General features: G+C 33.5%; 2 protein-coding genes and 2 long non-coding RNA genes across 5 annotated transcripts in view; 2 read left to right on the plus strand and 2 right to left on the minus strand.

Annotated features, from left to right (window-relative positions):
* Positions 1 to 19,895, minus strand: part of LOC136027084 (nitric oxide synthase, inducible-like) — a 56,950-nt gene extending 37,055 nt beyond the window's left edge. Inside the window, exons 1-6 of one of the 2 annotated variants that reach the window (XM_065704029.1) lie at positions 17,541 to 19,867; positions 17,066 to 17,235; positions 14,028 to 14,241; positions 9,592 to 9,673; positions 8,138 to 8,254; positions 5,313 to 7,251 (exon numbers count right to left, since the gene is read on the minus strand). In XM_065704029.1, coding sequence (XP_065560101.1) covers positions 7,248 to 7,251; positions 8,138 to 8,254; positions 9,592 to 9,673; positions 14,028 to 14,241; positions 17,066 to 17,235; positions 17,541 to 17,661 — 708 coding nt within the window. In that variant the 5' untranslated portion in view covers positions 17,662 to 19,867 and the 3' untranslated portion in view covers positions 5,313 to 7,247. Of the gene's footprint in view, positions 1 to 5,312; positions 7,252 to 8,137; positions 8,255 to 9,591; positions 9,674 to 14,027; positions 14,242 to 17,065; positions 17,236 to 17,540 lie in introns of those variants that run through there. The other variant, XM_065704028.1, reaches the window with a different exon arrangement.
* LOC136027086 (uncharacterized) overlaps positions 1 to 20,858 on the plus strand; it is a 126,260-nt gene that overhangs the window by 67,222 nt on the left and 38,180 nt on the right. The window lies entirely within an intron of this gene.
* Positions 1 to 20,858, minus strand: part of LOC136027083 (uncharacterized) — a 119,243-nt gene that overhangs the window by 51,432 nt on the left and 46,953 nt on the right. The gene's annotated exons all lie outside the window — the stretch shown is intronic.
* Positions 511 to 14,758, plus strand: LOC136027087 (uncharacterized). Its single transcript, XR_010617492.1, has 3 exons — positions 511 to 760; positions 8,115 to 8,309; positions 14,486 to 14,758. It is a non-coding gene; the product is annotated as an uncharacterized LOC136027087 (long non-coding RNA).

Below are 20,858 nucleotides of genomic sequence, written 5' to 3' on the forward strand. Positions count from 1 at the left end.
TCGGTGATTGAATATTCAAAAACTGAGAAAATAGAGGTTATATTTACAGTAAACAGAAACAAACAATTTCAAACCAAGCTCTTGACTCTTCCATCCTCGTCACAAGTGCTATATGAGCTCTTAATTCTTACATATATATATATATATATATATATATATATATATATATATATATATATATATATATATATATATATATATATATATATATATATATATAATATATATATATATATATATATATATATATATATATATATATATATATATATATATATATATATATATATATATAATATATATATATATATATATATATATATATATATATATATATATATATATATATATATATATATATATATATATATATATATATATATATATATATATATATAGATATATATATATATATATATAATAATATATATATATATATATATATATATATATATATATATATATATATATATATATATATATATATATATATATATATATGTTTCCAATTTAGTGTTTTCTGTTTCCAATTTAAAGCCCAATTTTGGTTGCAAGATAGGATGTTTATTACAAAAAGTTACTTTTTAGGGAGAGATAAAAGAACTGGAAAAAAAATTGTATTTATCATTGATTACTGGCAGCATTTCACCCTAGCTGACTTGTAAGGGGAGAAGCTAAACAAAAGGGAGGTTAATTTAGCCTGTTCATCACTGGCCCAGACTTGTCTCTCCAGAAGCAGGAGATGTCTTGTCAACATAACGTAATATTTTTACTTTTTATGGAAAGTGCATTAAAGAGTATAACATAAATACCCCAAAATACAAATATTCCAAGTTTTCAATCAACAGAAAACTCGACCGACTTTTCCATATATACGGTTATTCTAGGCCCCATAATTTTACATCTTAGGATGCCTTCTGACTGCTATGCCGTCTATTGTTCCGTTTGGCTGCTATGGTGTCTATCATTCCGTATGGCTGCATCTTCCAGATCTTCGTAATTTTATCGATACCCTAAATTTCATAGCTCCTTAATCTGCACCTTAATTTTTCGCAGCTTCCCTTATTTTCCCCTTATTCTAGTAATATGTACCAATCAGAGACTTCTTGAGCAAACTACTTTTTTCTCTGCAAAACCAAAAGTGTTACCACTAATTTTCTTAGATGCTTACCTAATTTTGCTCTCTAAGATATACCGTTTGCGATAAATGAAAGGGTGTCACATGAATTATTCTATCAAAATGATATTTATAAGGCCACTATGTTCAATATGTTTTTAATCGATTGTCTAATCTACATACCTGCATCTTCTCCGTTTCTCACAATGCTTAGAAGTTTCTGGCTCTCTAAATTCACCTCATCTTGTTTTCTAACATGTCAAAATAGTCAGAACTGAGAACTTTTCTTATCAAGTTTTTTTTCTTCTCCTGAATGTCAAATGAAAGTCTTCCTTTTACAATTCATGATCGTTAGCAATAGTAAAAAGACGTGAAATATAATTCGCATTTTTTTTAAAATTATATTTGGATTGTATAATACGACGACTTTGAATTACCTCAGCTGATACAAGAAAATGAAGAACACTGGGAATAATGATGGGATAATCAGGGGAATTAATTAAAACGCAGAATTGGCCGAAGCGGCATTTCATCTTCAAATATTTAGCTACCTCAAAGGCTATAACAGGATGTAAAACCTGACAGTATGCACAAAAATTTGCCTAATCGCTAGTTCTTTAGTAGCCGTTTATTTTATATGGACATCATAAAAATTTGTAGATATTTCTGTCCAATAAACTAATATAATTGATATTTATTAAATTTAGAATGTTCTGTTATCATATAAAAAATGTTCTACTATGGAGGAAAAACAGATGAAATTCAAAAAATTGAAGGTGTGATAAACTCGGCAGATTAGCAAAAAATATGTTATCGCAATAAATATAAGTTTCGTTGTGAAATACTATTTAAATCAGTTAAAAATATGGATTCGAACATAGAAACTGCACAGATAGTGTTTTTGAGTTTTATTGCTGCATCATTTGTTGGTAAGTTTAGGATGGGTTCAATTTGCACAGAGCAGTGCGGTGAGGTTTGTTTGATTTGTTGTTCTCGTTTCTATGGCACTAAAAGTGCATCACTTTAACTTGGCAGCTAAAATAAACACTCGAACCGCGTTATTTTTTATTTCTTTGTCGATAAATGAATCAATAATAATAACAATAATGAAATTCAGGCTTGTCAGTAAGAAGACAATAAAACAGTTATGCTCTGGATGGTAAATATTGAAGAAACTTCTGCTGATACTTATTATATGATTCTGTTGCTTAATTGCAACCTAGACACTGTTGACTAGTGGTTTTTTTCGAGTACGTTTGCTGATACCCTTAACTTTCATGTTCGTGGCCGCAAGAAAATGAGTCTTGAGCTCAAATGCTTTCCGAAAGTCCACTGAAAGTAAAGGATTCAAATGCACTGCTACAGACCACAGATCAGACAAAAAAGAAAAGGAAAAAAGGCTGCAGCGTTGGTCCTAAACAAAATCAACGTTTCATGCAAGAGCTACAGAACGGGACATCTTGTATGCTTTTACTCTTCTTACAAAAGGAAAAAGTTCTAATAGCAAAACTAAATTTCGAATGGAAACAGGAAATTTAAGTCACCAGAATGGTCCATCAACAGATATCTAAAACAGGCCAAGACCAGACAACAGTTGTTCTTACAGAAAAGAAGGCACTCATCTAAATCCCATCTATGGCATTTATAGAAAAGTAAAATCAGATTTAATCTATTGAATCACCCACACGTAAAAACTACATACAAACTTGGAACACTTATGGCAAGTCTTATATGTTTAATAAGATCAAAGATTTATAATGCAGTTAAAATCAATAAATTTCAATTGTTCTGGAAAAAGAGCACTTTCGACAGTCAAACTAATTTAAATCAAACAAATGTTGAACACATTTAACTAGCAGTTGAATCAGACTGCATTATTCTTCATTAAACGAGCTGTCCAGGAACGTGAGTATTTGATGCACCAACAGTATTACCAAAAATCTGTTCATGGTAACGGCCGTTTTTCTAAAACAATACACAGCTAATTAGAAACAGAACAATTTAAGTTTTCATGTAAAAATGTATTACAGTGTATCCTCTTCTTATTTTGTTATGTTTCGCACTGTCATTTCCGCATATGATATGGGTTATAAGAATTATCGTATTGTATCAGATTAACGACGCTTCTTGACTATTAAGGTCCCTGCGTAGGCCCTGCAGTGCATTGCTGCAGCATGATTCGATCTCTCGATCCCGTATTACCAAGCTAAGGTCAAACCCACTGCGCCACCACAGGACAATAAAATAGCAACCTTGCCAAAACAACAAAATTATTTTAAATGAATTTTATAATATATCCAAAATACGTTACTTTTATGCTAATATCACCAAATAAGTTTCTAGTAGGATTGTTCCTATAGGATATGAATGAATGAATGAATGAATGAACTTTATTACCCGTAAAGTATAAAAAACACAAAGTACGGAGTATTATAAATAAATAAACAAAAACAAATACGATAAACAGCGAAGAAAAACAAAATTCAAACTATTAAAAGACAACATGGACTAATCAACCAGTATCAATATGGAAAAAAGGCTGCAGAGGGTCATAAACGTGAATAAAGTTGACAGTCTTTTTACATAAATCATCACTGGAAGACCGAATCCGCGAAGGCACATCTACTATACCAAATCGAGCAATTATTTTTTTGTTTCGGTGCCATCTAGGAAGCCGGAGGAGGAATTTGCATATTAGTTAGTTATATTCTTTGAAAGCATTTTATTTTAAATTCATTTAGCAATATGACTTTGTCTATACCAACATATTTAATACTTGAACAAAAACATGTATCAATAAAGATTTCACGGAGTCGAGTTCTTTGCTTTTGGAATAACACCTATACACACTTTCGAACAGGAGGGTCTAATTAAACAAGAGCCAATCTTGGCTCTTGGAAAACTGCAAAGTTTACTTTGCCCAATAAATAAGTCAATCAATGAATACACGAGCTTGAACTGGATGTGATGATCCTTTAAATTTTACAGATTCACTTTTAAATATTTTTGTCTCTTGAAATGTTCAGAGGCCAAAGTGATTTGACCAAAGCGACTTAGAAAATAAAAGAATAGGACATTACTATATTAATCTTGATGAAACAAATGACGGGGTAAAAATAACTTCACGATATTTGTTTGTTTGAGTATCTGTTCCAATAGGGAGAAGGTATAACAGCACATTTAAGAATAAAATTAGCACAAAATGGCTACTGAAAAATTAACAGTTACTATATTATTATTGTTATGTAAATTTTAATAGCAATACTTTTGGATATTTCCCGTGATGAATCCAGTGGCTTTATATCATTAAATGCTTTTTTAGCACTTGGTACTGCGTTCCTATTAACAAGAGCCAACATTTCGCACAAACTATCCTAATCAAATTGACTCCAACTCGTTATATATTCATACCCACGGACTTTACACTGCAATGGAGGGACAACTCAAATAAATAACGAAGCTAGGAAGAGGTTATTCAGCCTAAACAAAATCTACCGAAACAACCTTAACTCCAGAAAAATACTCGATTATTCAAATACAGTCCAATTTTGAGTAATCTACTAGACTATTATTTTTATCAAGGGGTGTAAACTCTCGAGCCCACCCCAAAACCATGTTTCTAATCGCCATTATAATTATGTAAGCTCGTTAAAAGTTCACCTCAGCACCACTATGTGGCCAGGCAGGCAGGATTTCCCTTTCAAAGTTACAATTAGGAACTTATGACAGAGGGGAGACCCTAAACCATATGAGAACGTCAAAGAGCGCCAGACTTTCATACCCAGTCTATCCTCGATGTAAAATTAATCTTAAAAATATGATTTTAAATGCCAAGCAGTACTGAGGTAAAAGACCAAAAATCCATCTTTTATGAATATTAACATTTTACGATTTTATAAAGATACAATTAAATTTACACAGTTAAATTTAGTATTCCTAGACGTAGATACATTGAAAGCTAAAAAATTCTGGATGCCATCTTGATAAATAGTTTGTCTTGAATCCTGAAAATTCTAGTCTTTAGATCTAGGACATTATCCTAGATCTTGGGACCTAGAGCACCGTCTCACGACTCAGACATAAGTATATGGTACCATATGACCAAAACATCAGCCATATTGCGTCAACACTTTAATAAAGAGACTTTTGCTTTATGAAAAATAATATTAAGATTTTATTTCATACTCAAACTTACGATAAGGCTTTCTACAGCCAATACAGCCCAATTTTCGGTCATATATCCATATCTTTTAAAGATTGAAACTACAGCCGATTTGACATCATTGGCCAGGGCAAAATCCCCTGACACATAAATGTGACCAGGACCATGATAGAGTGTTTCATAAATACGACGGGCATTGACATGTATCATCATTTGTTTCATGCCCTGGAAAACAAATATATTAATAAATCCAAGGTTCCATCTACATTCAGTTTGACTAAGTGAAAAACAACACATAAACAAAGGATGAGGCAAAACTAGTAACGACAACTTGTTTCCATTAAACATGCACGTGACTTCACAAACAAAACAAACCGATTATTACCTTTTTTTAAAGTCTGACTGCTACAAACCAACAATTATTTTTTCGCTATTTTTCCAGCTGATCCTTGATTTTTTCTTTTTTTTCGATAAAATTCTTTCAATTGACGTAAACAAAATCATTTGGCTGTTCGCATCATCACGCATGCTTGTAGGGTAAAGGGATATGCTTGAAAGTTATGGGTTCCAACTTTACTAAACAATCACGCCCAATCAGGGTATTTGATATACTTGGCACCCCCATAAAAGCAAGACATCAAAGAAAGTAAATATAAGTAAAGTTCTAAACAGGCAAAACTCGGGGAAGAGGCCTTCGAGAACGCACTTCCTCCTAAAACATATTTATGTTTACTATCGAATCTATTATCCAACGTTTTTCATTAACTTTGTTTTTTTTTAACCCATCTTTTAAGTTAAAATAATTTCTATGAACGTACCTGTGCCAAGGCCAGATTATTTAGATAAAACTACAAAATACCTAGCCGTAAACATGTTTAAATGGAATTTCCAAATACGGGACTAAACATGTATTTTGTAATTAAATAATAAAATATGTATTTAAAAACTAAAATAGACCAACACTAGAACAAAAACGTGCTAAATATAATACAGGAAGGATTTTTTAGTAGGGTAATCAAATGAGATTTATTTAGCCTCTAGTTTACTGTAGGAAAAATTATGCAAACCAAGAATTATGCATTAGGCTAGAGAAAAAACCCAAAAATGTTTAAACAAAAATAACAAAAATATTTTAGAATTTAGAAAAGGGGATAAGTTGAGAGGGCAAATACCCTACCCCTACAAGAAGAAAAGCTAACACTTCATAGCTCCAACTACCATTCCAAAGAATAAAAACCAAATTTCAAGAAAAAAACCCGATTCTTTAATCATTTTTTTTTGTTAAATGGCTGTTTCATAAAAGATAGAAGAAACAAATTTGAAAGACTAAAAATAATAACGTTAAGTAACCCAGAGATAAAAGTTGTTATGGAGTTTCATGAACGCTCAACACTTTGGATTTTGGTGATCATGTTATTGGTGATTTTACAAGAAACAAAGGCATGAATTCGCAGAAAGATGCTAATCATTTGAGAATGAGACAAGATCTTTGGCAAAACATCGTCCCAGTTCTAATCAATTCTAGTTTTGCCACAATAACAGTAATTTGTTGGCTGCTCTATGCGTATAACATTTTATGTAAATACGACTAAACACATGGTATCTATTAAACCAACCGCAAGTTAGCAATGTTTGAAGACTATAGATCTGTTTTTGTTTGGTGGGAGAGGGGGTTGGAGGTTTATGCTGCAAAGGTATGCAATAAACGTTGTCGAAGCATCAAACACTAATTTTGAAAATTTGAAGGCACGTACCTGCTTGTAATGGAATATTTTTTTGGTGGTTTTATCGTCCACGATAACTCTGTCCGGTGTTACATATTTGTCAGCTTTTGAGAGGTATTCAATTGGAACCTCTATTCCTCCTATTTTCAACGATAATTGCCTCTCTGTTTGCCCCTCAGTATCGATAGTTGCCTCTCTGTTTGTTGGATTTCCTCCAAACAAAGTTGCAGTGCCCAGACGTTGTTTAACTAAAATTACATTTGAATTTGTCACTTATGATGTATAAGTATTAGTACAAAAAGACACACAGCAAAGTGACTCGGATCAAAAGTAAAACATTAATCAACAATGAATAATAGCTTTTAGTACAAGTAATCTACAAAGATAGTTGAAAAAGTCGAAAAGTACTCATGGCATGAGCTCTAGCAAAGTTCTAAGAATCAGAATAGCCAAAATTGCTTGAAAAAAATAGATAATAATAATAGTCTATATCTTGTCTGGTAAGTGTGGATCGATCTAATAGGAGATATTGTACAGTTTCTCTGACTTCACATCTTGATATATCTGGGAAATAATGAATGGTTATTAACTAAAACTGTTTGATTAGACTATTCTTTTATTTTAAAAACGACTTTCACAGCGCGTGATACCGAATTACCGCTGTACGTCAGGTATTACAGTCAGATAAAACTTCTTCGAGACAAGTAAATTGAAAAAAAAAAAAAATACTAGCCGCCAATGGATACCAGATTTTTTCATAATTAATCCATAAAGACAGTGGGAAAGGTCGAAAAGTATTAAAAAAACACAATATAATAATAAATAAAGAAAAATGATTCCCAAAAATAAGAAGAAAAATCAAATATATTTTTGGTTGCTATTTATTAATCGGTCCAGAAATGGGGGCTTTACACCAATCTAAGGCGAGAGACTTTTAGCTAAGTGTAAAATATTAAATTTTAATCCAAATTCTGGCTTTGATCAAAATGGCATATAGAGTACATGAATGGGTTGCATGTTGAAATTTAATAAGCTACCCCTTATCTGTTGAGCCAGAATCAATTTAATAGGATATTTTGTACAGTTTCTCTAACGTCACATCTTTTTATAGCTGTTAGATTATGTGAAAATTACCTTTCATCAGTTCTTTCCGATGCATCCAGAAAGACCTGAACGGGGTAGATGGCTGTATCTGGTGCGACCAGTATAATTGGATCACTTTGATCATTTGGCAAATGAAATCCAGGCTCCCTAAAAACAAAAGAAAAACTTAGCTTTCCAGACTTGTTGTTCCAGTCAGTTAACGGTAAGAATTGTTCTATTCGGTGTTTTAAGCGGCTTTCACACTAAGTGCGAAATTTTCTCTACCAAGCGTTGCAATAAGTACAACCTTTCAATTTTATACAAGTTCTTTTGCTCTAGGTTAACACAAGTCTATAAAATCATCATCTAAAGATGATGATTTTTTCAAATATTTTGTAAAGGTTACAAATATATTTTGTAAAGGTTACAATCAAACATTTTGTAAAGGTTACAAAATATTGTCTTCACTATTAATCCCTTGTTTATCAAGAAATTCAATTTTGTTGCTGCTATATTGACTTTTACCAAACGCAACATAAACTCAAGTAAGGTTAATTCTAACTTGAGTTCGAGTATACTTTACATTGCATAAGTTAGGGAAGAAGTTTTCTCCGTAAAGTGACTTTCACATTACGTACACAATAGGCCAGGCTAGGTGATGAAGTTATGTTAGGTGTAACCTTTCACACTTAAACAAGTCGAACGTTAGGTGGGTAACACAAAATTATGTTCCCAATTTTTTCGTCCTTTTAAAGTCATTGTAGTTATCATAAGCATACTATAATGAAATTAAAATGCAGAATAGAGATACAAAATTCAACCTACTATCAAGCGTGAAAGGCTTTATAGGAATTCCAAAATTTGAAAAAGCGAGCACAGTTATGTTTTACACACATATATAAAAAAAGACTCATAGCGGAAAAAGAAAGAGACAGAGGGAGCAAACCGATGGTGAGAAACGAGTATCAAAAACTGAGCAAAGGTTCAACTAGAAAGACATGACCAATGATAGAAATAGCATATCAAAAATCCTCGTGGCACTTAAATTATGGTATCTTATGTATAATATTCAGTCTCACTTGCAGGTAAGAAGAGGAGAAACATAAAGCACATCACAAAGCTGTTCAATTCCTCAAGTAAAAGCAAAAAAATCGAACTTGAAGCCACTAAATAACAAAGTTCATATTTTTCCAAGAAAGAATAACTTTATCTGAAAGTTTTATTGATTTTGGTTAAGCAAGGATCCAAAACAGTCGATTTGCGAATGTTTGACACTAAGAAGCTGCAATATATGTTCAGGAGAGTATATACCTAAAATTGTGCTCCAAGGTTGAGATAAAGTTCATCACTAAACCAATGAATTTACATTTTTGCATTCATTGATGTTCACTTCTTAGAATTATCATTATTCTAGCAAGAATAGTCCTTGGAGGATTTTCATGGAAGAGAACCTCCCCTCCCTTGAAACTTTATAGTAAAACACAGTAAATATTACAGATACAAACCTCCTGAAGAAGGCGTTTACGATTGTTCCCACAGCTGCTTCATTCAGGTACATGGAACAGAGACCATTTCGAGATGAACCATCTGGAAAAAAAGAGACTAATTTGTAATAAAAAGAAGAGAAACCTTTTTTGGCCCAAGCGTTAAGACGCAACAAAAATGTTATTTCAAGAAGGAGGGAACTCATTTCAGAGATGAGGTCCAACTATAGAAAAAGTGTCACTGGCATTATTCTATGAGCTTGGCCACAGTCAACTCAACTCCAAATGAGAAATATGGGGTTGGTAAACAAAAAGGTGTGTGAAATCAATTAACCCGTACTATGGAAATAAACTATGTATTCTATATACGGACTTGAACATGCTATACTTATTAGAGTGATAATATGAAAAAAACTTCGTTTTCTTAAAGAGTTAAAGAGGCTGCACCCCAAAGTCGAGCCTTAAAACGTACAAGAATTAGGAGAGGCAGTAGGGGGGCTGCCGCCCCCCCCCCAAACCCCCCGCTTTTAAAGACTCTTTTGTACAGGTTTTTTGTTGTGGGGGGACTTCATTGTTACTAATTACTAGTTTCGGCGCAATGGTTCTCCTGTCCTCTTGTGTTTAACATTTTTCGAAGTTGTTCCATTATTCATTCATTTCAATTTTTTGTTAATTAAAAGAGGGCCTTTCCGAAGCCAAGAGCGGGGGGTTAGGGGGGCGGCAGCCCCCTCAACAAAAACCTGTACAAAAGAGTCTTTAAAAGCGGGGGGTTTGGGGGGCGGCAGCCCCCCTACTGCCTCTCCTAATTCCTGTACGTTTTAAGGTTCGAATTTGGGACGCAGCCTCTTTAACTCTTTAAGAAAACAAAGTTTTTTTCATATTATTTCTGTACGTTTTTCTACAATCCATGGTGGATGTAATTTAATAATTCCTGTACTCCTCGTACAGGAATTAGGAGAGGAAGTTGGGTGGCTGCCGCCCCCCAGCCCCCCACTTTTAAATCATTGTATAAAATAGAAAAAAAATAGATAGAATGACCGAAATGTTTCTTTTGCTCATAAGAAGCTAATATTCTGTTATCTCTCAAATGATAAGCAGTCCAGGTGTTATCAAAATTATACACTTTTATTTTGATCTTGTGAAAAAAAACCGCCCGATAAGGGACTTGAACCCTTGACTTTGGGATTAGAAGTCCCACGCTCTACCGACTGAGCTACATACCTGCATGTGTATTAATATAACTTTTGAATAACTTTTAAGAATTTCAAAAATTAACATGGGCTCTTATAGGAAAATGGGTTTTTCTAAGCTAGAAAATCGGGGGGTTAAGATTTTCCGACGAAACTTTCCAGGGTACTTACTCGGAGAATTCCGCGTCGAATGAGTCTAAATAACTTTTAAGAATTTCAAAAATTAACATGGGCTCTTATGGGAAAATGGGTATTTCTAAGCTAGAAAATCGGGGGGTTAAGATTTTCCGACGAAACTTTCCAGGGCACTTAATCGGAGAATCCCGCGTCGAATGAGTCTTCATACACCCAGATCCGATGTCGACTGTGACCTGTAGGGGTCGAGAAAAAAAAAAGGAGAACATGAACAATAAGTGGCTATGCGTGGTTTCTGGAAAACAGGGAAGGAGTTATCGGATCGAACTGAAATTTTGCGGATAAGCTCCTGAGCCCTAGGGGACCTTAACTTGTGAATTTCAGCCCGATCGGACAACGTTAAAGGGGGACTGGGGTTGACGGGTCGAAACTTTCGGCCAGATTTTCCCCATGAAGGAAAAGTCGGAGGGGGATGAAATTTGGCAGGTTTCTTAGTTGGAGCTCGGGCTACGAAATGCATCCCTCCCCATCCCTCTGCGACCACTAGAACCGAAGATCGCATAACATTGTCGTGGCTCGCCTCTTTAAAGAGGCACGAGTGTGCCTCCTTGATTTACAGGGGACTGAATTATATTTAGAAATTAAGGTCATTATTTAACCTAGTTTATAATGCTTTATTATTATATTTTATCAATTGAAACTGTACATAATCAGAAATTATCAGCAGTTTTGCTGTTATAATACTATTTGGGCAAATGCTGTCCTTTTCAAACAGTTCGTGGTAACGAACTGTAGTAAGGAGCAACCCGGCTCAATAGTAACCAAAACTCTAAAGAATTGAATTTTGATATCAAAAGCTATATCAAAAGAATCGCATTTTAATGCTGATTTTAAATATATAAGTTTCATCAAGTTTAGTCTTACCCATCAAAAGTTACGAGCCTGAGAAAATGTGCCTTATTTAGGAAAATAGGGGGAAACACCCCCTAAAAGTCGTAGGATCTTAACGAAAATGACATCATCAGATTCAGCCTATCAGAGAACCCTACTGTAGAAGTTTCAAGCTCCTATCTACAAAAATGTGGAATTTTGTATTTTTTGCCAGAAGACAAATCGCGGGTGCGTGTTTATTTGTTTGTTTGTTTTTTTTTTCTTTTCCCCAGGGGTCATCGTATCGACCAAATGGTCCTAGAATGTCGCAAGAGGACTCATTCTAACGGAAATGAAAAGTAATAGTGCCCTTTTTAAGTGACCAAAAAAATTGGAGGGCATCTAGGCCCCCTCCCACGCTCATTTTTTCCCAAAGTCAACTGATCAAAATTTTGAGATAGCCATTTTGTTCAGCATAGTCGAAAACCATAATAACTATGTCTTTGGGGATGAGTTACTCCCCCACAAACCCTGGGGGAGGGGCTGCAAGTTACAAACTTTGACCAGTGTTTACATATAGTAATGGTTATTGGGAAGTGTACAGACGTTTTCAGGGGGATTTTATTTTGTTTAGGGGTGGGGCTGAGGAGAGGGGCTATGTTGGAGGATCTTTCCTTGGAGGAATCTGTCATGGGGGAAGAAAAATTCAATGACAAGGGCGCAGGATTCTCTAGCATTACTATAAGAAAACAATGAAAAATAAACATGAAAACGTTTTTTTCAAATGAAAGGAAGGAGTAGCATTGAAACTTAAAACGAACAGAGATTATTACGCATATGAGGGATTCTAAAAATACTTTAGCATAAAGAGCGAGGTATTTAGGAGGAGATAAATACCTTGCTCTTTATGCTAAAGTATTTTTAGTAATTTCAACTATTTATTCTACGGTCTTTCTGATTCAGGGGTCATTCTTAAAGAATTGGGACAAAACTTACGATTTAGTGTAAAGAGCGAGGTATTAACGAGGGTACAAACCCCCTCGTACACATAATAAAAATATAAGGTTATGAAAGTTTGTTACGTAAGTTAATTCTCAAGTTACGTAATTTTTTACTAATAAAAACGTTCGTTAAAAATTAAAAGTTCTAGTTGCCTTTTTGAGTAACCGAAAAATTGGAGGGCAACTAGGCCTCCTTCTCCACCCCTTATTTCTCAAAATCATCTGATCAAATCTAAGAGAAAGCCATTTAGCCAAAAAAAGAATTAATATACAAATTTCATTTTAATAATTTATGTGCGGAGAGCCAAAACCAAACATGCATTAATTCAAAAACGTTCAGAAATTAAATAAAAAAAAACTAATTTTTTTAGCTGAAAGTAAGGAGCGACATTAAAACTTAAAACGAACAGAAATTACTCCGTATATGAAATGATTTGTCCCCTCCGCAATCCCTCGCTCTTTACGCTAAAGTTTGACTCTTTGCCACAATTCTACTTTTTAAAACAATTAAAAGTTTTAGCGTAAAGAGCGAGGGATTGCGGAGGGGACAAATCATTTCATATACGGAGTAATTTCTGTTCGTTTTAAGTTTTAATGTCGCTCCTTACTTTCAGCTAAAAAAATCAGTTTTTTTATTTAATCCAATGAAGCGACCATTAATCATATACCTAAAACTATAAGCAACATGGACTAGACAGTTTTTGTATTCAACAAAGTAGAAAAAAAAATACATAGAACTCGCATTAAATTGGACTCCAATTCATTCAAGAAGGCCGAAAGTCCGAGCAAAGCGAATGGAATTTATGAGGTCCAAAGGTCAGAATTACCTTTTGAATGAAAAAAGGGCTATTTGAGAGGGCAATCAAAAAAGCTAATTAAGCAGACGGTTTAGACTATTGTCTAGTATTTTTTTTTTTAAGTTGGGTATGTGTGCTTGAACATTTTACAATAAATTTACAATCATAGCTCTAATCATAAATATTTTAGAGCATTTATAGAAAGCACCACTGAAGTGACCCAAGCCTGTTTCTTTCAAAAAGGAATGCACGAACTGATTATTTACAAGATACCGAGTTTGATATAAGTAAAAAAAAGTAAACAGCTTTTAATGGTTAAAAATCTTATCCGATCAATAGGTTATATCTTTAGCAACTTAAATAATTGAGTCTATAACCTGGTACGTATTTTCTTCTTCTTTTTTTACGTGCTTCACCTTAATGAACACTGAATTTCATTCTATTTCAATGATGATATCGCTTACCTTCAGTAGTAAATTTGACAACCCCAACTATTAGATCCACAGAGGTTGGCAAACTCATTGACAAACAGGACGATACCGAATAGTAGCGTGGCTTCATTAAGGGAATTTTTGAAATAATAGCTTCGGGAGGTATACTCAGTGAGGGAAACGCTTCAAGGAAGCTGAGTATTGTTGGCCTATTGGAATGCTTCCACTGCTCATACACCCCCACATCCTGAAATAAATTTTACGTAAGTTAATTTTGCGACATATTTCAAACCCTAAGCTATAGTTTTTTGTTTTTTTTAGCTGTGCACAGGAAATTGAAAAAAAAAAAATATAAGGCCGCCGTACAACTTAGTGTCTTGAACTAATTTGCATGATATACCCAGGCAAGTTATTAGATTTTGATTGGATTTGGTGGTTGGGTGACCTCTTTTCGTATTGTTGCAAGTATTTATAATTTTCATTTTTAATAGATTCCCATTTGTACACCGATTGTGGAAGAGGAAAGTGTCAATATATACAATTACTTTAGTTTTTCCAAAGTTACAGTCAGTGCGGGAGTGTTTGTTTTATAATGTGAGTTTTGTTTCTTATTTATTTTATTGTTTATATTTTTTGTGGTGTTTTAGTTGTCGTGGCATTTTTATAATGTCTTAAATAATAATAATTATAATATTAATTATAATGTCTTAAAAAAAAGTCTTAAATTGTTGGTGTGTAATTTTCTCCTTATTTTTTCCGCTGAGAAAGGCTCCTGGACGTGGGGCCGAAATATTCGGAGTATATTTTTATTTTTGTTAGCTAAAGTGTAGTTTATATTTTATTATGTTCACTGCTTTACAAAAATTAAACCCGTTTTTTCTTCAAACAAATACAACGTAGAAACAATAGGGAAAGTTTTTTTCAAGACAATGGAAATTATTTATGTAGATATTTCGGCCCTATGTCCAAGGGCCGTCTTCAGCACAATACAATACTATATATATATATATAAAAGAACTTACATCAAATTGTGAGAATTAAAACTGATTAGTTAAAAACACTTATTAAAACATATTTTTTTTTAAATATAGCCCTAGCATCCTTACTTCAGCGAAGTTCAACCAGGACTGGCGAAAAGAATGAAATGAAGAAATATAAACTCATTCAAACTAAAGAGAATAAAATGATTAGATTCAATTTCTTAAAGCTAATCTTGCTTGTTTAGCAGCCTGTCTCAAAGGCCTTTTCGTAGTTGGTTCAGTACTATTTTAAATTGGTTTAGTAAAATATTTTGTTAGATCATATTTAATTAAATTTGAGTATAAAGAATTTAGTGAGTATTCCCCCAAGTCCCTGTTCAAAGAAATATTTTTATTTATTTTGAGATTAATTTCAATTGATTCTCGAACCACCTGTTTTATTCCCAAATCATTACTAATGAGTGAAGAGTTTTCAAAAAGTATCATGTGGGACGGATTATTAAATATATGCCAACCTAGAGCAGAATCAAAGGAGTTGTTGGAACCATTTGAAATTAAGGCCTTGTCTATGTCATTTTTATGCTGTTGTAACCTTTTGTCTAGATTCTGATGTATTACATAGTATTTTCCGCAATCACAGGGTATTTGATAGACCCCTCTTTGGCGAGTAACTGGGGTCTTATCTTTACCCGAATTTAAGAAATTGATGATTTTAAAATTATTAGTAAAAACTACGAACAGATTATTTTTTGTGCAAATATTTTTTAATTTTGTTGTAATCTTTGGGATATACGGAAGATAGACAATATTTGAGGGCTTATCAATAGCCTCACATTGTGAAGTATCTTCTTCGATTTTACAAGAATATCTTTTTATTCTACGGCTAATTATTTTATTTACAAAAGGAATGGGGTATCCATTACCAAAAAGAATATCTCTGATAAAATTTATTTCTGCATTTATATATGAATCACTTTAATTCAAATCACCCCCCACAAGTTAAAAGAGCAGTTGTAATTTCCCTCATTGATCGTGCCCTAAATATTTGCTCCCATTCATATATAAATGCAGAAATAAATTTTATCAGAGATATTCTTTTTGGTAATGGATCTAACAAAATATTTTACTAAACCAATTTATAATAGTACTGAACCAACTACGAAAAGGCCTTTGAGACAGGCTGCTAAACAAGCAAGATTAGCTTTAAGAAATTGCATCTAATCATTTTATTCTCTTTAGTTTGAATGAGTTTATATTTCTTCATTTCATTCTTTTCGCCAGTCCTGGTTGAACTTCGCTGAAGTAAGGATGCTAGGGCTATATTTAAAAAAAAAATATGTTTTAATAAGTGTTTTTAACTAATCAGTTTTAATTCTCACAATTTGATGTAGGTTCTTTTATATATATATATATAGTATTGTATTGTGCTGAAGACGGCCCTTGGACACAGGGCCGAAATATCTACATAAATAATTTCCATTGTCTTGAAAAAAACTTTCCCTATTGTTTCTACGTTGTATTTGTTTGTTATGGAAAGGCAGTGTGGTCTTCGTCGCTATTTTCGTCTAGCTTATGGGGAGCAGTTGACCTATGATATCTTTTATTTTATTAGTCTAGGTAAAAAACATGCTAATATTATCGATCAACAAAATTTTTTAGAATCCTGTAGAAAGGAAAACCTTATTCCCAAGTCTTTAAGATATAAATTACATTTAAATACCCGAAAAGAAGCGCAATTTGCCCATACACTACAGTTAAAAACCCTAGTCCATATTATTAAGGACAAAAAACAGAAACGACATATTATTTCTTCAGAGAGAAAATCGTTGGAAACTTTTTTGCTGGAAAACCTGTCCACCGTTGATTTTGCTCAAGTTGTTAGATTAGAAAGGAATTTGTTTAGCCACGATTTTCGCTTGTCCAAGGAACGCCTCTATAAAAAATTAGAAACTTGAAATGCAAAAATCTAAAAAGAATTACCCGGTGTAAAAAAAAAAAAGAAAAAAAAAAAAAGACGAATTTGAAGTGAGACTACCTCGCCTTTGAATAATCGAAACTTAATGGCTATACAATTTGAGTTTAAAAAAGTACCTGTGAGAGCAAGTTCAAGTTTTCTTTTTCTGTTTGATTTGTAGCGTAGGTAGAGACTTCACTTAGAAGCAATTGGGTTGGGGGAGTTGTAATATCCAAAAACTTTTTGAACCACTCATATATTGTAGCAGGAGGTAGATTTTCATATGGAACCCATTCTTCCCTTGGACCTGAAATAAATAAATTTGGAGATATAAAGTAAAGGCAAGAATCCAAGAACAAACATGTAATATCACAACAGATAAAATATAAGGCTGTACAAAGGCACTGACTCAACAACTCGATTTAAGAACTACAAGCAAGAAAATGTAAGCTCAGCCAGAATCAACCCAGCTCTAGATGGGTTCCTGGAGAAAAATGGGGAATACAAACGGGAAAGGTGTGCAAAAGCGAGGATAGTTGCCCCCCCCCCAATACCCCACAATAACATAACGGAATAAAGCAGAAGTACAAGCATCAATAGAGGAAATATTACCTTCCATAGTCAACGTTTTCTTTTGTATCATCAAACGTTGAACCACAAACGAGGTGAAATTTGAGTCCAAATGCAGCCTCTTTAGGAGCTTCGAAACCATATCATGAGAATTTTCTGGCATAACTCCAAGCAGATCGCCAGGCTCGAACGAGACAGGGCTATTCAAGCCCACATGTTGCCAAGATAATCTGATTAAACTAGTGCATCGACTAGAATAGATAACACAAGATATGTATATGCTTGTATTGAATCAAACACAAAACCTGCAGGGCCCATGGCTAGGAAAGCACGCGCGGAAACCTTAGGAAATCCACTTATGCCCCTTTGCAACATGGTCATATTACTTCAATGGTTGCAGCAACAGCTACAACCAAGTAAAGAGTGAACCAAATTCCTAAGTAACTGGGAATAGTCTTTAGAACAGGATTGTCACATTCAAAAAGAGATTTCTATTTGCATCTCGTCAGAAATGGTAACTATTATCCCATTTAGACAAAATAGTAAAAATAATTACTAAACCAAATTTCAGGAATGTAAGTAAAAATCCGAAAGCCTTTGCAAACAACAGCAGATCGAAATAAAAAAAAACGCTCAGAATCATCGTGGTTCAAAGCCCTTGAATAGTGGGTTTCACCCTCATCCACCTTCCCTTCACCCTTAAGATTCGTCTTTATAGCCAGAGAGTAAAGTGTTAAATAATTTTTAATCTTTCTGGTCATAGAGTAAGAATCTTATGCAGGCAGTATCAAATGCAAGAGAATGGAAAAAGATCCAACATCAGAAAAAGTAAGAACAGACAACTTTATAAAGACAATTTAACCAAAGGTGTTAGATCAAAGGAAGATAAATAATGACACTCCCCCTGAAAAAAAAAATGATCCTATTAACAAAATAGGGAAAAATCATAGAGAGGGATTTCATTTTTATAAACCGAATATATCAACTGTTCAACTTTTTCCAACATTATACTTAAAGCGAAGATTATGTTTAGATCACACCTTTAGGCTTATTATCAGGCCTATTATATAGTATTAGACATACAAGGGGTCTTGAGTGGCCCATAACTTAGCATTAAAATTTAGTTACCAAATTAAACTCATCCAGTGGTGTCATTCGAGGAGAAAGTAGTAAGGCAAAGTGGCTTACCCCCCTCCCCTACCCAAGATCATGCTTTCTCTCCCCTTATGTTGAATTTTTGTTGGTCTTTCCATTAAAAAAAAGGCACTGATTGAATACTTTCATTGAAAAAATAACAAAGTTACCGCCCAAACCCCTAGACTTTGAAATATACATTCCCCCAAATCTAATTTCCTTGAACAGACACTACTAAATACATCTTAGCTACTACTAATGGAGCCTTTGAGTTGGTAAAATGCAACTTTTCAGTAGATCTAATAAACGACATGAAGGATATGGGAGGAGGAAGTGGTTGGCTAGAAATTTAATGGTCTTTTTTGGCTTGATTGATTTTTAGGCTTATTTGTACTTTTTATAGGCTTATTACATGGGGGCACGTCCAGGATTATATATAGGGGCGCGGGAGAATTTCCTTAAAAAATTACATAAAAAAAATGCAATTTTTTCACATAAAGTGAAAGGGAATGACCCCTTGCATCTTTGAGGAGCCTTAGATAAAAAAAAACCAATTCTTAATGAAATGTTTTCCTATACAAGATAGTAGTAGTAGCAGTAGTTACGAAAAGAAGTTTTCAAACATTTCAAATTAGAGCTTCAAACCCTTAACTTTTCTTCCTTTTAGATTTTTGGCCAAGAATTAGTAGTCAAGAAGCGTCGTTAATCTGATACAATACACTGAGAATAAATGAATACTAAATAGAGCAAACAATGTCATTTGAAACGTGCTCCTAGGGAAGCTACATGATCTCTAATTATTCATTGTAATCTTATAATCATTAATCTTTCTGACATTTCCCCTGCTTTACTCTAGTTATTTATTCAAATATGTCCCTTCCCAATAAACGTATACATGCATTAGGCTGGTGCTTATATGGTGAAAAAAAATTATTTTTTTAGTTTTTCTAGGTCTTACCCCCCACAATTTTTCCTTTCCATGTAAAAACACTACTGGGTAAGTATGAACCTTTTTAAATAATATTTAAAGGTAGCTCAATGGCCTAAAAGATTACAATACAGATACAGTTACTTAAAACGAATCATATTTAATGCAGAAGTCCATTTACTCAAAACAATTTAACTAATGCAGATAAAAATTATTCAGTAGTATAGAAGTAACTGTCTGCAACTTTATTTGCATCATAATAATGATATTATTTTTCTTTAATTTCATATATAATTTTATATATATAGATTTAATTAATTATCAATTGTAATATAAAAAATAGTGACGCAAATAATATAAATATTGTCACATTTTTTATCAATACTATAGGCCTAATAAAATAACATTAATAATGAGGTTAATACTGTAGAGATGTAGATTAATACTGTGAAAATATAGTTAAAGTTAGTCAGTATAGTTAGTAGTCACAAATTAAGTACAGTGTATTGCATATTGAACAATCATTAGATACAGAATGAAGAAGTCCGATGTCGATTGTGGACAGTGTTTCTTTTTTACTGTCAGGATATAACTTTTGATGAGTTTGGACCACTTTCAGTAGAAACTGCAACTGACTTTCGTCTTTGGTAATGTTTCCTATTAGTTCCTGAACAAGAGCCACCACCCTTTCAGCATGATCATTAACAGCACTGATTGACAAAACTGTCTCTGCTGCATGGATGTAGTCTTCTTGTTCCGCCCAATTGTCTTGGTCTATGTCAAGAAAATTATGCAGAAGATCCATCATGTGAAACAGGGCCATGGACTTTGCTGAAAAAAATGTTTCAAATTTCTTTTCTTTGAATGTTTTAAGTCCACAGATATTTTCCTTGAGTGTTCTTTCACAGACTGTTCTTCTTCAATGAGTTTTACTCCTTCCACCATTTGTTTCTTTGTGTCATAATCCATGAAATCATTGAACAACGCCAGACCTACTGTTTCTGGAGATAGATACCACAAATGGTTGGCCATCTTCATGGACATCACTCTGGAAATTTCTGAATTGATTGCCAAATAGTCCAACAGTGATTATAATCATTGATAATCATGATATGGAGCACTAGCTGGTTTCAAAGCTGTCATCCACGCTCTTAGATAAACACGTGCTTCAAAGATAGACACATCTTGCAACCCCTTTTCTTCTTTCTTACTCAAATGAAACTCCCCTCTGAACATCCAAATTTTCAGACTGTAGATGACCTTTGACAGCCATCGTGCATTGTGTGTAGCTCCGGGTG

Source organism: Artemia franciscana, chromosome 5 (assembly GCF_032884065.1).
Source record: "Artemia franciscana chromosome 5, ASM3288406v1, whole genome shotgun sequence".
In the NCBI taxonomy this organism is placed as follows: domain Eukaryota; kingdom Metazoa; phylum Arthropoda; class Branchiopoda; order Anostraca; family Artemiidae; genus Artemia; species Artemia franciscana.